Source organism: Tachyglossus aculeatus, chromosome 20 (genome assembly GCF_015852505.1).
Source record: "Tachyglossus aculeatus isolate mTacAcu1 chromosome 20, mTacAcu1.pri, whole genome shotgun sequence".
Lineage (NCBI taxonomy): Eukaryota > Metazoa > Chordata > Mammalia > Monotremata > Tachyglossidae > Tachyglossus > Tachyglossus aculeatus.
The window spans coordinates 23650400-23667183 of NC_052085.1; the positions used below are offsets into that span (position 1 = coordinate 23650400).

Below are 16784 nucleotides of genomic sequence, written 5' to 3' on the forward strand. Positions count from 1 at the left end.
AAATTAAATATATACATAAGTGCTGTGGGGCGGGGAGAGAGGGGACGAGCAAAGGGAGCAAGTCAGGGTAATGCAGAAGGGAGTGGGAGATGAGGAAAAGTTTGGCTTAGTCTGGGAAGGCCTCTTGGAGGAGATAAGCCTTAAGTAAGGCTTTGAAGAGAGGGAGAGTCAGTGTCTGGCATGAAGGGCACAGCCATTAAAATCATGTACAGATAGCAAAATAAATGGAATATAAATATATTGAGCTTAAGTGCTCAATAAACATTATTACTACTACTATCACTACTATCAGGATATATACAAGTCTGTTTACTTATTTTGATGCCTGTCTCCCTGCGTTGCTGAACTGTACTTTCCAAGCGCTTAGTACAGTGCTCTGCACACAGAAAGAGCTCAATAAATACGACTGACTGAATGAATGAATATATGAATGCTGTGGAGGTGGAGTGAGTATCAAAGTGCCTGGGGGTGTGTGTGGGGGGGCGGTGGCAACAACCCATTTTTCACCAGAATCTGAACAGGGGAAAAGCTAATGTTTTCAGAGTCACACTCAACATTCCAGAGGTCTTGGAATCAGAATAAGGTGTTGTGTACAGAGGGCTCAATAAAAAACATTGACTGACTGACACTGACAACTTTTTCCATTTTTCAGTCTCATTCCCTCAACCCTGCTCTTGCTCCTGAGAACTCTGGCAAAAAAAACCCAAAACAAAACAAAAACCCAACAACAATAAAAAAAAAACCGCCAAATGCTAACGCTAAAGGGGGAGAATTGCAGTTTGTTTACATTTTAATATTATTGAGTGCCTGTTGCTTACTCCTTATACCATCTGGAAGGGAGCTGTTTACTAAAGGAAGGGGCTGTTTACTGAAACTGCAGGAGGGCGCCTAAAGACCAGCTTTTACCAACAGAATTTCCAGCAGATACAAAGGACAGATAAGGTACAATTAGTAGATTAGCATAGCAAAAATAGTCGGAGATAAGGGTCTCCCCATACTTTATCAATGGCAATCTGGCACTCCCAGGTCAATCAGCAACCAGGCAATCTCACAGATTCCAAAAACTGGCTTGCTGTACTTCAAACAAATTGGATTTCTGTTGATACCGAAAAACTTGCAACAAAAAAAGACTAACTGCACATCTCACTTCACTTGACTGAAAGGGGGGTTATAAACATTTGTACAGTCAAAAACATGCGGGTTCAGGATTTCTTGCCAATGAATATTGGTTTTGCCCCATGCAGATACGGCCAAAGATGTCAAGATCAACAACAGAAATAAAGCCTCCATCTGAAGCTGATCCTAAAGAAAGCAAACCAATCTTCTGAAAATATTTCAGGTCAACTAAAGGCAACACCCTGCATGCCATCAAGAATACCACCTCTGTCTTTCACACTCAGCATTTCTTTCCTCATCCATCTGAATCCAGTTTGCAAATTCTCTTATTTTAGAGCTAAAATTCCACTTTAAACAAATAAACAAGAACAAAAGAGATTGCATTTCCCATTGTGCTGTTTGGATGAATTATTCTTATACTTCCCAAAAATACAGCCTGCTTCTCATGACAACAAAAACCTAAATCATTCCAGGATGTGCTATTGTTAGCCCCAAACACGCCACCCACAAAACCCCCCTAAAAGTGGTGAGAAATCCTGAAAATATAAATTGCAAAAATTAATGTCAAAAGACACACTCTAAACACTAATGTATTTAATCAGCACAACTGAGACTGTAAACAATTTCATTTGAAGTGGATGAAAATATTTATGGCCTTAATGCTGGGCAAAGCGCAATCTCATAAAACATGAAACAAATCTCTTGAGACTGGAACATGAAAATAATTCCGCTTATGATCCTTTACACCAAGCTACCTCGTTGCAAATAAAACTATCTGCAGCTAGTGACTAGTCACAAAGGATTAAAGGAGATTCATTCTGTCCATTGCTTCTCTTTCACCCACCAGCTCCAGTGTCCTTCACGTGGAGCAGTTTAAGGAGAACACCCAGTTTTACAACAAAATTAATTTAGCCTGCAGCAAAGAAGCTGAAACACTCCTTCAGAAAATGAGGAAGTCAGTACCTCCTCCCTCTTCCACAGTGTGATTCAAACGCATGATGTGGGCAGGCAAATCACATTTAATGATGCTTGCCTTCGTGTACCATTCTGTACCAAGCCAGAGTGCCATCCTTTAGTAAAACAGTTAATAAGATTTATTAACAGTACCTTCTACTTTTCAAAGCACTTTTTATTAAAAGACCTCCAAGCATGCTCCTATCCTTGGTGCAGAATGCCCATGACTTGAAATAACATGTGAGAACTGCGGCAAAAATGAAGTGGCCAGTGCCTTTGACTTGGATGAACAGTTCGAAGCTACACTTTTCCAGAAAACTGGCCAGGCTATTAGGATACCCCAGGGGATGGGCAATCTACAATGATGTTGTTCTGTTTTCAGTGCAACTCCCAACGCCTTTCTCTGCACAAGTGCTGAGGTCAGTGGATAAATTAACTGTGGTATTTGATCGGGGTTTACTATGGGCCCGAACTTCACCTTACTAAGTGCTGGGGTAGATAAAAAACAACACAGTCAGATTGGACACATTCGTTCTTTCATTCAATCATATTTACTGAGCACTTGTTGTGTGCTGAGCACCGTACTAAGCACTTGGGACAAATACAGACAATCCTTGCCCAACTCGGGGCTCATAGTTTTAGAGGGAGGAAGAACGGGCATTGAATCCCACTTTTACGGACTAGGGAACGGAGGCACAGAAGAGAAGTGATTTGCCCAAGGTCATTTAGCAGGCAAGTGGCAGAGCCAGGATTAGAACCCAGGTCTTCTGACTCCCAGTCCTTTGCTCTTTCTACTAGGTGACACAGAAGGCTGAAAGTGGATCAAGTCTTCAATTCTATCAATCAATTGCATTCACTGAGAGCTTACTTGGAAGATTACAATGTAACAATATAATTACTGAAATTGCACCCATTTAGGAGCTTCCATAGTCTTAGGCCCCCCTCACCCCCTAAAGATAAACATGATGCAGAACCTGCTTCTTTAATAGGTTGAGCTTTGGGCAGACCACAAAAGTCCTGCTTGGAGTGGAGAAACTTCTAGCCCCCTTAGGAGTAGCTACTGTTGTTCTTCATTTTTATTTTGCTGACTTTACTTAGTTATTATTTTCCTCAGTGTCTGTCCTAATAATAATACTCACATTATTATTATACTACTAATAATTATGATATTTATTGGGCAGTAACTATAAGCCAAGCACTGTGATGAGCACTGGGGTAGATACAATCAGATCAGGTTGATATGATTGGAAGCAGCGTGGTTTAGTGAAATACCTGATTATATTGTATCTACCCCAGTGCTGGGTTTGGGAGTCAGAGGTGGTGGGTTCAAATTCTGGCTCACCCATTTGTCAGCTCTGTGACTTTGGGCAAGTCACTTAATTTCTCTGGGCCTCAGTTACCTCATCTATCAAATGGGGATTAAGACTGTGAGCCACACATGGGACGACCTGCTTACCTTGTATCTACCCCAGTGCTTAGAACAGTGCTTGGCACATAGTAAGTGCTTAACAAATATCATAATAATAATAATAATTAGATACAGTCCTGGTCCCACATGGGACACCCAGTCTTAGTGGAAGGGAAAACAGGTATTTAATCCCCATTTTACAGACGAGAAAACTGAGGCACAGAAAAGTTAAGTGACTTTCCCCAGGTCACTACAGCAGGCAAATGGAGGAGTCTAAGGGAGGAAAAGGTGTCCTCCATCTTCTACTTTGGGAATCCCCTGAGAGTCGGTGACTAGCTCTGACCCTAGTTCCTTGTTTTGATCCACTTCGGTTCAGTGCACAGCTTCCCACACTTAAGTTCTTAATAACTGTCATTAATACTACAAATTTTGCATTTTTATGGCATTTGTTCAGAGCTTACTATGAGTCAGGCACTATACTGAAGCCTGGGATAGATACAAGATATCAGGTTGAAAATAGTTCCTGTCCCACCTGGGGCTCCCAGTCTTAATCCCCATTTTACAGACAAGGTAACTGAGGCACAGAGAAGTGAAGTGATTTGCCCAAGGTCACACAGCAGACTAGTGGGTTGTGGGTTCGAATCCCAGCTCTGCCACTTGTCTGCTGTGTGACTTTGGGCAAGTCACTTAACTTCTCTGTGCCTCAGTTACCTCATTCGTAAAATGGGGATTAAGATTGTGAGCCCCATGCAGGACAACCTAGTAACTTTACATCTATCCCAGTGCTTAGAACAGTGCTTGGTACATAATAAGGGCTTAATAAATACCATTATTATTATTATTAGTGGTAGAGCTGGGATTAGAACCAGGTTCATCTGACTCCCAGGCCACGCACTATCCACTAGGCAAATCGCTTCTCAATAGTGGTATTGGCCTTCTCAATCCAGGCACATAATCATGTCCTACCTCTACAAGTCTGTAGAAAAATCTGTTCAATACCAAAATAAACCAGAGCAACTCTAATGTATAGTCAGTCAATCAAATTTATTGAGCACTTACTGTGTTCAGAGCACTGTACTAAGTGCTTCAGATAGTAGAATATAACGGACACATTCCTGCCCACAAGGAGATTACAGTCAAACATTTTGGGGTATTTAAGATTACCAAAGAATGAAGGTAAGAAATATTTATATTAGTTGGAATTTAGTGTCTTTAAACTGAGGTCACAATTTAGCGCATACAACAATTTAAATGTCTGCAAATGGATAAATTATGAAATGACAAGGCAGAGGCAAGTCGAATTATTTCCAAATGAAAAGAAAATAAACAAAACAATCCAAACTTACCAGTCTTCTCCTTTCTTCCTCTACAGCAATGAGGAGCCTGGCAAATTCTTTCAGGGATTGAGCTTAATAGGAAAAAGAAAATAAAAAGAGAGAGAGAGAAAGAGAGAGAGAGAGAGAGAGAGAGAGAGAGAGAACATGAAACTGTTTGTTTCCTTAAATTCTAGGCTAGACAAAAACAAAAAGAAACTGCCATTAGAAGTATTATAGTTGAGTGTGTTTAAAGAACACAAACACATTGTACACCTACTTTTCCTATAAAGTGGGGGTTGTAGTCTTGATGAGGAGGGGCATGGGCAACGCTTAGGTTTCCGAGGAGTGGGGAAGATATGGACTGAGAAGTTTTTCAAAAAATGATCTCGGCAGCAGAGTGAAGTGTGGACTGGAGTAGGGAGAGACAGGATGCGGAGAGGCAGATGCAGTAATCAAGACAGGAAATGGTGTGTGCTTGGATCACCGGAGTAGCAGTTTAGATGGAGATGAAAAAGGAGGATTGCGGAGATGTTGTGAAGATAGAACTGACAGTGTTTTGTGACAAACTGAATGTGCGGGTTGAATGAGAGAGGTGAGTTGAGGATGTTTAGGTTAAGCGCTTAGTACAGTGCTCTGCACACAGTAAGCACTTAATAAATATGATTGACTGAAAGCTTAGGCTGTGAGTTTTTGAGATGGGTCCTCTCCTTTCTTCCTGTCTTAGTTTTCCTTCCCTTCTCCATTCCCCTTCCCTTCTCCTTTCTTCCCTTTTCTTCCCATCTCTTCCCTCCCCTTCTCTTCTAGCTTTACTCCCTGCCTGACTTGGAGTTCTTGAACTAATGCTCACCTAAGGTGTTGTCATGTGGAAAAATTGAAACTCAAGAGTCAGCTGAATTAATCTCACAAGAAAGGAATTTCATATGTTTGCATCCAAAGGATTATCTAGTAATTCTCTCTTTTGGGAGCAACAGTGCTAACTAAACTTTCTGGAAATGCTATGTCTATATGATCACATCATTTGGGGCTCTGTTCACAATTACCATAGCAGAAATCAAAGGATTAGTTGGAAGAATCAGAGCAATCTGATAAACACATTAATGGTCTAGGAACATGTTATAAATCAGGAGAAATATTTCAAAATTTGGGGGCAACTATTTCTCTACAAAACGATCCAACTCTGGAGATCCCATTTTGGCAAGGAAGGAAAAACATCAATAATGAAGGAACATTCATATCCTGGTTGTGACACCAGCAAGCCTAGAAGCAGACATTTTACACTTCAGAAGGACTATATGGTGCAAGCAGAGCTTGTGACATTAATAATAAATTCTCTGTCCTTTTTCTTTTCTTTCTTGTGGTGATGGAGAGCCTCTCTTTGCAACTGTCAATTGATTTATGACCGGAGCTGCTTCAGTGACTTTGTTAGAGTAATTCTTTACAAGCGCCCAAAAGCCGACAACCGTAAAGATAGTAACAAACTTCTGATTTTTAAATGTCCCCTGCTTTAGGATTACAAAGCTCAATTTCCATTTCGATAGGCAGAGAGTTCATAATGGACATGGTTTTCGAAAACCCACGCAAATCATCACAGCCTTAGAGAAGCAGCGTGGCTCAGTGGAAAGAGCATGAGCTTTGGAGTCAGAGGTCATGGGTTCAAATCCCTGGTCTGCCACTTGTTGGCTGTGTGGCTTTGGGCAAGTTACTTAACTTCTCTGTGCCTCAGTTACCTCATCTGTAAAATGGGGATTAAAGACTGTGATCCTCACATGGGACAACCTGATCACCTTGTAACCTCCCCAGCGCTTAGAACAGTGCTTTGCACATAGTAAGTACTTAATAAATGCCATTATCACTATAATTATTATTTTCTTCTAGTTTACAATAGCTTTTGCTCACCCAACCTTACATACCCAAACTTACAGGCCCTTCAAAATATGGTAGGATTGGGCCAATGGATTTTGTTTAGAACATTTTGGAAACTCCGCAAATTCACCAAGATATATTTTGAAAATCACTTTGAAGCCTGCATTCAAGCAGAAGACTGACCGGATGGAACAGTCAATCCACTGTTACACTAGCCAATCTGGTTTTCAGCTGGTCTGTCCTCTTTCAGTGGTGGATAGAGCACCACACTCTTCTGTACAGAATTTTTCATTTTAATCACCCAGCTTCCCTCCACCTTGCTCCTGCAGCTAAGGAGGTGGTTCAGAACCAGCAGGTGAAGAGGCGGTGCAGCCTAGTGAAAAGATCTCAGGACAGGGAATCAGGAGACTCATTCAAGGCCTGGATCAACCACTTCCCTATGTGACCTCGGGCAAGTAACCAAATGTCTCTGGGCCTCAGTTTCCTCTCTGTAAATGGGCACTAAAATACTTGTTCTCCTTCCCTCCTACACTGTCAACCACATGTGGGACATGGTTGCGTCCTACCTGATTATATTGAATCTACCCCAGTGCTAGGCACATAGTAAGCATCTAATATGTATTATTATTATGTACATATCTGTAATTTATTTATTTATGTTAATGTCTGTCTCCCCCTCTAAACTGTAAAAGCTGGTTGTGGGCAGGGAATGTGTCTGTTTATTGTTACACTGTACTCTCCCAAGCACTTAGTCCAATGCTTTGCACACAGTAAGTGCTCAATAAACATCAACCTGTACTTCCCAAGCACTTAGTATGGTGCTCTGCACACAGTAAGCGCTCAATAAATACGATTGAATGAATGATTGAACAAGTGAATTCGTTCAGTACTATTTGGGTCAGTACCTTCGACCCCTTGGGGGGGGGGGGGGGCCTCTGAAGGGCACCATCTTGCTCATTTCCTGGCCTCACCCTCCATGCTTCCAAAGATATTTGCTCATCCTATCGGTGGCTCCACACACACACACACACACACACACACACACACACACATACAACTCACAAGATGAGCTGTCCCTTGGGACTCACTTTAATTATAGAACAAATTCATTACAGCACCAGGTTCTTCTAGTGTTCAAGCAACAAACCTGGTTGTAATTGGAAACGACCCCAAGGAATTTAATCTAGATTGTAAATTCGTTGCGGGCAGGGAATGTGTCTGTTTATTGTTACATGGTACTCTCCCAAGCTCCTAATACAGTGGTCTGCATAGAGTACCCACTCAGTAAATACAATTGATTGACTAATGACCTGAAAGACCCCTGGAAGGTATTTGAAAACCTTTAATGTGCCTTTTCAAAGGGCCCTCCTACAGGCTTGGTATATATTGGCATGCTGGGGAAATCTGGCTCAGTGTTGTGAAAACACTGGAATATTTTCAGAAATGGCACCTGTGGTCTATTTTAACACTATTTTTGATGATGGGGAAAAAATCAGTGCCAACACCAACCACTGAGCAAACTAAATGGCCAAGCAGTTTGAAGATAAAAGGCGCTATTAACCAAAGCAGTTGAACTGACTTACAAGATTACCAGAGTCAAGACATTAATCTGTTGAGGCAGAAGAGATAAGAATTTAGTTTTAACTGAGTACAATAAACAGTTGTAATCATTTTAAAAATGAATATATCATCTTATCATTCTGTTCCACAGGGTTGACACCAACTCTCCCATCCTTCAAAGACAGCCATAAATCCAACAATTCTTACAACAAAGAGAAAGGATTGAATCGGAAATTGAGCTTTGGTGGGCTAGGTTTCCATTCACTCATTAAAGCTTCTGTTATGCCCATGCTGCATGTGTAAATTTAAGAGTGAGACTCCAAACATAGAATTCTGCAGCGAAAACAGATATAAAAACTAACTAGAGCAGAAGAAACTATGCTTGAATATTTGAAAACCAAGAGCAGGGAATGTGTCTATTTATTTTTATACTGTACTCTCCCAGGCACTTAGTACAGTGCTCTGCACTCAGTAAGCACTCAATATATACAATTGAATGATTGAATGAATGAATGTAAATGACACAAATGACATTTTCTCTCAAAACAAAGATAATTTTCTAATACTTTGAAGGCATGAAAGAGGCAGTTGGGAGTGGCATAGGACAAAAAAGGAACTGGTCAGCATTATCTCTTGGTATTCTTCAGTTAATAATAATAATTTTTTTCGGCATTCCCTATAACCCTGTGCTTGCGCTGTGCTAAGTGCTGGCCTAAATTCAAGATCATCAGATTGGACATAGTCCCTGTCCCAAGTGGGATTTATAATCCAAGAGGTAGGGGGAACAAGTATTTTGTCCCCATTTTACAGATAAGGAAACTGAGGGACAGTTTCCTTATCTGTACTGTTTACTGTACTGTATACTGTTTACAGGGGCCGGTAGGATCATTATCTTTCAGGACTAGGTTTAGCTCTATGAATGAACGTGTCTGCTAATTCTGTTGTATCGGACTCTCCCAAGTGGCTAGTACAGTGCTCTACACATAGTAAGCGCTCAATAAATACCATTGATTGACTGGTTGATACATTGGTGGATATCCTGGCAGCTGCCTGGGGATCTCTCCCAAGCACTTAGTACACAGCTCTGCATACAATAAGCACTCAATAAATATAACTGACTGATTAATTGGTCTAGGGAGCTAGGCATAGCAGCGACACTTTGATCAACCAATCAACCAGGGCTTTGTACAGTGCTTGGCACATAGTAAGTGCTTAACAAATTCTGCAATTATTATTATCTAGAGGGCCCCCCAAAAAGAAAGAAAGAATAACAAGTAGTGGCAAAACAGTGGATGCCATGGCATCTTCCCTCCTCTCTTGGATAGTGACCCCTACTATTTTCTCCCAAGGACACCTCATCACCACTCCAAGGACCTCAACTAATCATCCTTCCAAAGCACTACCATAACAGCAAACTCCTGATCACTAACTGGCTTGTGACCACCTGCTAATAATCAATCTGGGGTGATCCTCTAGGCTGTAAGATCTTTGTGGACAGAGAACATGTCTACCCAACTCTGTTATACTCCCAAGCATCTAATTCAGTGCTCTGCACAAAATAAGTGCTCAACCCATGATTGATTTTCAGTGGCTAAAAGATATTAACACTAGATTTCACTTTTTTTCCCCTCCTTTAGTGCCCAAAGACTTGAGTTAGTGATCAGTCCTGGTTGGTGAAATTTATCTAAAATTCATAGTGGCTTTGAGGGGTTTTTTTCCCTTTAAACCAGACAGCCAAGCACAACATGCCTGATCATGACTGAAACCAGGTAATTCTGCGGCTTCAATTTATATTACATAATAAGCCAAGAGGCATATGATTCTTTGTAGTGGCCAAAGCAAGTTTCCAGTTTTATTATTTTATTTTCAAGTAGGGGGAATCCTTGTAGTACAAATGGCCAGAAGGTATTTCATTAAAAGAAGCGTGAGTCCCAATTTATAAGAAATTATTTTATCTGGGCTGTGTAGAATTGGCATTATAGTAATCCAGGAAGAGAGACCATTCAAAAGCATTAATCTCACGCACTTACAGCGTCTGGTAAAGGTGATTCACTGAGTAGTGGCTTTGAATCATTCTTAGTAAAGCATAGGAAGTTGCACCTTAATCGCTTTATTCAATCTTGTCTCCCTTCCAAAGTAGTGGTGGAGTGTTTGAGTACTTCTATAGCCTGGTTCTATACAAAAGCTATTTTTACCCTTGATATCTTTCTTATTGTTGTGATGGAAATGATGTCTGAGAAGCAAATTTCAACACACAAAAACAATTGTTTTTCTGCTCTGCTATTTGTTTGTGGTCTCCCTCACAATAAAAACAGGTCTCCAGCTGTTCTTCATGGAACCTGCCCAACTCTGGCAACACACTGCTTTTCTTTTTACTCTCTGTCTGTGAAATTACTTGAAAGAAAATATATGGGAAGCTTTTTTAAAATGACCCTTTGCCCATGGAAAAATGCACACCTATGCAATCAGTAAAAAACAAAAACAAAATCCCACTTTTTAGCTGGTTGAACAAGAAAACTAACAGAGTTTGAGGTGTGAAGGTTTTTACAAAAGAGTTGGAGATTTTGAATCGAACTGCACCGATAATAATAATAATAACAATAATTGTGGTATTTGTTAAGCAGGGACTGTACTAAGCACTGGGGTGGATACAAGTAAATAGGGTTGGACACAGTCCCTGTCCCACATGGGGCTCATAGTCTCAATCCCCATTTTACAGATGACATAACTGAGGCATAGAGAAGTAAAGTGACTTGCCCAAGGTCATGTCAAGCAAGTGGCGGAGCTGGGATTAGAATCGACTCCCAGGCCTATATGCTCTATCCACGATGCCATGCTGCTTCCTGTGGTTCAATGGTTATTTTATAAAACCAATGGAAGAGCCTGTCATCCTTGCATTTTTATTTTTGGTGAGTTAGATGCTTTAAAGGTGATATCTACAGTCAAGCCCTTAGCTTGTATCCTCCCTGAACTGACACATAAAAATGGGGAAAGAAGGCAGGGCCTGAAAATATTTTTCTTATTGGATTTGAGCCAGGGAGGCTGGATGAATTCACATCCTTCTCCCAGGCAGACCAAGGCCAGGACAATACACTGCAAGAGACACCAAGGATTAGAGGATTAAAGTGTAGCAACCACACAATAACCTAAAGGACTCCACCCACATCCTGCCCCATCATTTCAGGCCTGAAACTCTCACTAAGATCACTTTCAATTGACTTTGCATGAAAATGATCCAATCTTCAAGAATGATCTCAGGGGCAGATTTTTCCTCTAATCCACTCACAAGCAAACTAAAAAAACTGTGCTACCTTCAAAAAAATTTTTTTTTCTAGGTTCAGAGTAAATTTGGTATCAGATTAATAGATACATAGCCTGCATTTCTAAGGGGAAACAGCAATCCTCTCACCAGATATCCCACTTATATGGCAGCGGGTAAGTAAATCCCACTGACAGAATATTCTCTGTTCTAAATTACTGGTATCACTTAAAACTCCAAACTTTGGTTCAGGTCATTTTTTGGGAGCCACAACATCAAATGAAATGCCTCCTCCTCAACCACGCCTCCTCCTCCTCCTCCTTCCTCTTTTGTGGCTTCAAGCCCCAAAGAAACTTTGTAGAAAAGCCAATAAATTGCTTCCTGAACTGACAGAAAAAATGTCCTAGAACATCTGACATGTGCTGGCAGGTCACTAAATACAGCTGAGCATTAGGAGGCACTCACTAATCTTTCGTCTAATATTTCCCAGCCACCAGGAACCCAAAGTCGCATATTAAAAATACGTGGTCATTATTTAACTACCTTTAAAGGTAATTCAGTCTGATTCTCCACAAAGGCCTTCTTGTGGTCAGTTTCTTAAAATGCTACAATATAAATCAAAATCAGAGGCTCGCTTGGAAACCAGGCCTGACACACTGGCATTGAGACTATTCTTTCATTTCCTGCCAGAACATCACTTTGCAACCCACATATGTTAGTTTTTCCCTGGCATAGCGTAAGAATATTAAACAGATATGAAATACGGTGTGGAATGATTTTATCTTACACTGTTATTAATAATGCACACAGAGTCTTTGGTTTAAGTCTTCTTTCATGATTTCCTTACTAAGGAAGTGATAAGCAAACAAGACTGCAAAGTCTAAGAGTTAAAAATGGCCAAACTGGAAGCACTAGCTTCTCTCTTAGATCCATCAGTAATTTGGGGATTTGTACAGTCACTAGGTTTTTATAGTGACTTAAAATGGGTACACAATTTCTTTCTGGAATTTTGGAAGGCTATGCAGTTTAACCTCTGAATGCACCAAGTTCCTTGGAAAAGATAAACAGAGTATTCCCATATTACGAAATAATGCAAGCCTTTAATTCTGAGTTTTTCTTCTGGGACTATTATCCCCACAGTGATAAAAGAATTACTTCCTGGAATGTTTATCCTGTCCTAGGGCAGAGTGGTTTTAGATGTGAGCAGAGTCTATACTCATGAACAACTACAACCCAGCAAAATCAGGGAAGGGCAGTTCCAGAAACAAAGATACACTTTACATATTCCCTTTACCCATTTTTATATCCACATTATCCCAGCAGACATCATCCTATCTTTTCCTATTTGGGAACTGAATTTACACCATAGAAAGGCATAGCTACAATTTAAAAATCTATTTTCTCAAATCCACTCAGACACAGCACACACGCCAAGGATCAACAGCATTGTCTTCAAATTTATAGGACAGTGATAAATTCCATAGCTTTTTTCCAAATGATAAGTGATTGGTTTTAAGGGGAACAGGAAATAGTACTGGGCTAGCACCAAGAGATTCAAAGTGTACTTTGACGGTGGCTATTTGCTGAACAACAACTGAGTTCATTCATTTGTTCATTTAGTTGTATTTATTGAGTGCTTACTGTGTACTAAGTGCCTGGGAGAGTACAATATAACAATCAACAGACACAATCCCTGTCGACAGTGAGAACCAGGTTGATGTTCAAGAAAAGATGGCCCCCCACTCTTAAATAGCTCTAGAAGAAGAGACCAGGCAGACAAGCATGGACTCGTGATAAATTTTTACCTAAAGGAGAAGGCAAGGTGGCTCATGGATCGTTTTGATAGGCTGGAGAATAGGTCTAGTTAATGCAGGCAATTTCTGGATGGGAGTCAAATTGAAATTTTAATGGGGAACTAAGTTTCAATCTGAAATAATTTCAGACAAGTCTCTTTCCTTTGATGCAGAGGAAGTGTTAGGAGGTCCTTGTAGACAGGGATAGTGTCTATCAATATAGTTGCATTGAACCCTACTGTGAACATTGCTGTGAACACAGTAAGTGCTCAATAAATACCATTTAGTGAATGATTGATAAATTCCATTGGTTGAGTGCACAACATGATTCAGTGTAGAGGGAACCCAGTTTTCCAGAGAAAAAGGGGAGTTGAGTTCCAAATCTCTACAAGTTTCCCATTGAAGAAGAGATGTCCTGAAGGCAGGAGGAAGTCCAAGGTTGCAGAGAAGGAGAGAGGTCAGGGCTGGAGAAGTAGATTTGGGAATCATCCATGTAGACACTGTAGTTGAAGCCGTGTGAGCAAATTCTCCAAGAGAGTGGGTGAAAATGGTGAATAAAAGGGATCCGGAACAGAGCCTTGAGGGATTCCCACACTTCGGGGTGGGGGCAGATTGGAAGAGGAGAGGGTACAGGTAGACCCTCTGTTGTGTTGTCTGAGTTTTCACCCACCTGCTTTGTCCCAAACTCAACTTTCAGCTCCTCTCTCACCCAAGTGCAAGGCTATCACAGCCTATGGTGGGGTGGGGCTATTATATGGAGGAGGAGATTAATTCATCAATTGTATTTACTGAGCACTTATTATGCACAGAGCTCTGTACTAAGCACTTGGGAGAGTACAAAATAACAGAGTTGGTAGACACATTCCCAGCCCAAAATGAGCTTACAGTCTAGAGGGGGAGACAGATATTAATATACATAAATATATTACCAATATGCACATGAGTGCGGTGGGGCTGAGGGAGAGGTGAATAAAGGGAGCAAATTAGGGTGATGCAGAAGTGAGTGGGAGAAAAGGAAATCAGGGAAGACCTCTTGGAGGAGATGTGCTTTCAACAAGGCTTTGGAGGTGGGAGAGTAAACTGAATATGAAGACGGAGGATATTCCAGGCCAGAGGTGAGACATGGGCGAGAGGTCAGCCACGAGACAGGCGAGATTGAGGTACATTGAGGAACGAAGTGTGTGGGCTGGGTTGTAATAGGAGAGTAGTGAGGCTGTGAGCCCTCCGTGGGACAACCTGATCTCCTTGTAACCGCCCCATCACTTAGAACAGTGTTTTGCACATAGTAAGCGCTTAATAAATGCCATCATTATTATCATTATTACATCTGCTGTGTGACTTTGGGCAAATCACTTAACTTCTCTGTGCTGCAGTTTTCTTATCTGTAAAATGTGAGCCCCAGAGACCAGGGACTGTGTCCAAACTGTGTCCAATCTGTGTCTACCACAGTGCTTAGAACAGTGCTTGGCACATAGTAAGCGCTTAACAAGTACCATAATTATTATTATTACTTGATGTAAAAACGCAATGAATGTACTTAACTCCACTACCTGGATATCCGGTGCCCATTACTTGTGAAAGGAACATATTCCATAAAGCCTTGTCCTGTTTTTGACTTTTCCAGGCCTTGTTTCTGTAGTCTTGTACTGTCAATTTGACCGGATGCAACCTTTTAAAACATCTTCAAAAATACTCAATGACATGGGATACTGAGCATCTGAACCCACAAATTAAATGAAAAAACATAGAAGAAGCTTGAAAATAGAGTTAATCAAATCACAACTGTGTTTTTCCAAACCAGCCTTCATATGCTCTGTAAAGGATGAGAAACACCTGATGGTGTGTCTGAACAGCTGAGTAATGTTTGAATGTGGGTGGTTTGGGGTGGATTCTTAAATAAAGAGCAGGAAAATAAAATTGTACACATCATTTCAATTGAATGATGGAGGGCTATTAAAAGTAAATATATGCTTCCTGTGCACACAGTTCAAAAGAAAATTGTTTTTGAATGAATAACAGAGATTTCAAATTGATTCCCTTTCATACTGTGCTTCTGAATTTGGGAAACAAAAGAGAACTGTAGGACTGTATACTAGACTGTAAACTCCTTGTGGTCAGGGAGAATGCAATGCAGTTGGTAGACAAGATTCCAAGTGCTTAGTATAGTGCGCTGTACAAAGTAAGCACTCAATAAATGCCACTGAAAATCTACTAGACCGTAAGATCCTTGAGATCAGGGATCTTATCTATTAACTCAACTGTAATGTACTTTCCCAACTGTTAAGTACAGTGCTTGGTACAAAGTAAGCACTCAATAAATAACATTAACTAATTGAGCTGTGATGCAAGGTTTATGTTGGCATAGGTTTTCTCCTAATTTACTGGGTGACAATGTAGTTGCGTTTCCTTTAATTCATTCAGATCCCTGGTCCTTCTGAAAAAAGGCAAGTTAGGATTGGTTATGGCTAATTTTCTACTTGGCCAAGTCAGATGAACAACTTGGAAACTTTAGGAAAAACTTCTTGTTTCAGCCTTGGAGTTTTGGGTAGTTAAAACTCCCCTGTGCTGGGCAGCAGTGGCATGGGAGAGACTCGAGGGCAGAGACTCAAGTTTACTGTGCAGAAGGAGGCAATGGTAAACCACTTCCAGATTTTTAATCAAGAAAACTCTATTGGTACATTACTGGAACAATTGCAGATGGAGGTGGGGGTTTCTGGGAGAGATGTGTCCGTGGGGTCGCTACCTACCTTCAAAGCCCTACTGAGAGCTCACCTCCTCCAAGAGGCCTTCCCAGACTGAGCCCCCCCTTTTTCCTCCCCTCCTCCTCCTCCCCTCCCCATCACTCCCCCTCCCTTTCTGCTCTACCCTCTTCCCCTCCCCACAGCACTTGTATATATTTCTACATATTTGTTACTCTATTTTACTTGTACATACTATATTTATCTTATTAATGATGTGTATATAGCTATAATTCTATTTGCTCTGATGATTTTGACACCTGTCTACATGTTTTGTTGTCTGTCTCCCCCTTCTAATAATAATAATAATGTTGGTATTTAAGCGCTTACTATGTGCTGAGCACTGTTCTAAGCACTGGGGGGATACAATGTAATCAAAGTTGTCCCATGTAGGGCTCACAGTCTTAATCCCCATTTTACATATGAGGGAACTGAGGCACAGAGAAGTGAAGTGACTTGCCCAAAGTCACACAGTTGACAAGTGGCGGAGTCGGGATTTAAACCCATGACCCGTGAGCTGTCTGTGACTGTGAGCCCGTTGTTGGGTAGGGACCGTCTCTACATGTTGATTTGTACTTCCCAAGTGCTTAGTACAGTGCTCTGCACGCAGTAAGCGCTCAATAAATATGATTGAAGGAATGAATATGGGTCAGAGATGACTTGACAGCATAAGACAAGACAAAAGGGTGCAACCTTGTTTGAGGGCAATGGCTATATCAGCACTCTCTTTCCTTCTAAAAATGCAAAACTTTTCCTCCTGAGAATGGGCTTGATTAT

At 40.9% G+C, this 16784-nt stretch overlaps 1 protein-coding gene across 2 annotated transcripts in view; it reads right to left on the minus strand.

Annotated features, from left to right (window-relative positions):
- Nucleotides 1-16784, minus strand: part of ARHGAP42 (Rho GTPase activating protein 42) — a 176687-nt gene that overhangs the window by 105863 nt on the left and 54040 nt on the right. Inside the window, exon 3 of one of the 2 annotated variants that reach the window (XM_038761754.1) lies at nt 4825-4886. The exons of the other annotated variant lie outside the window; for it this stretch is intronic. Within the exon in view, the coding sequence (XP_038617682.1) occupies nt 4825-4886 (62 nt within the window). The remainder of the gene's footprint in view (nt 1-4824; nt 4887-16784) is intronic. 2 annotated transcript variants of the gene reach the window in all.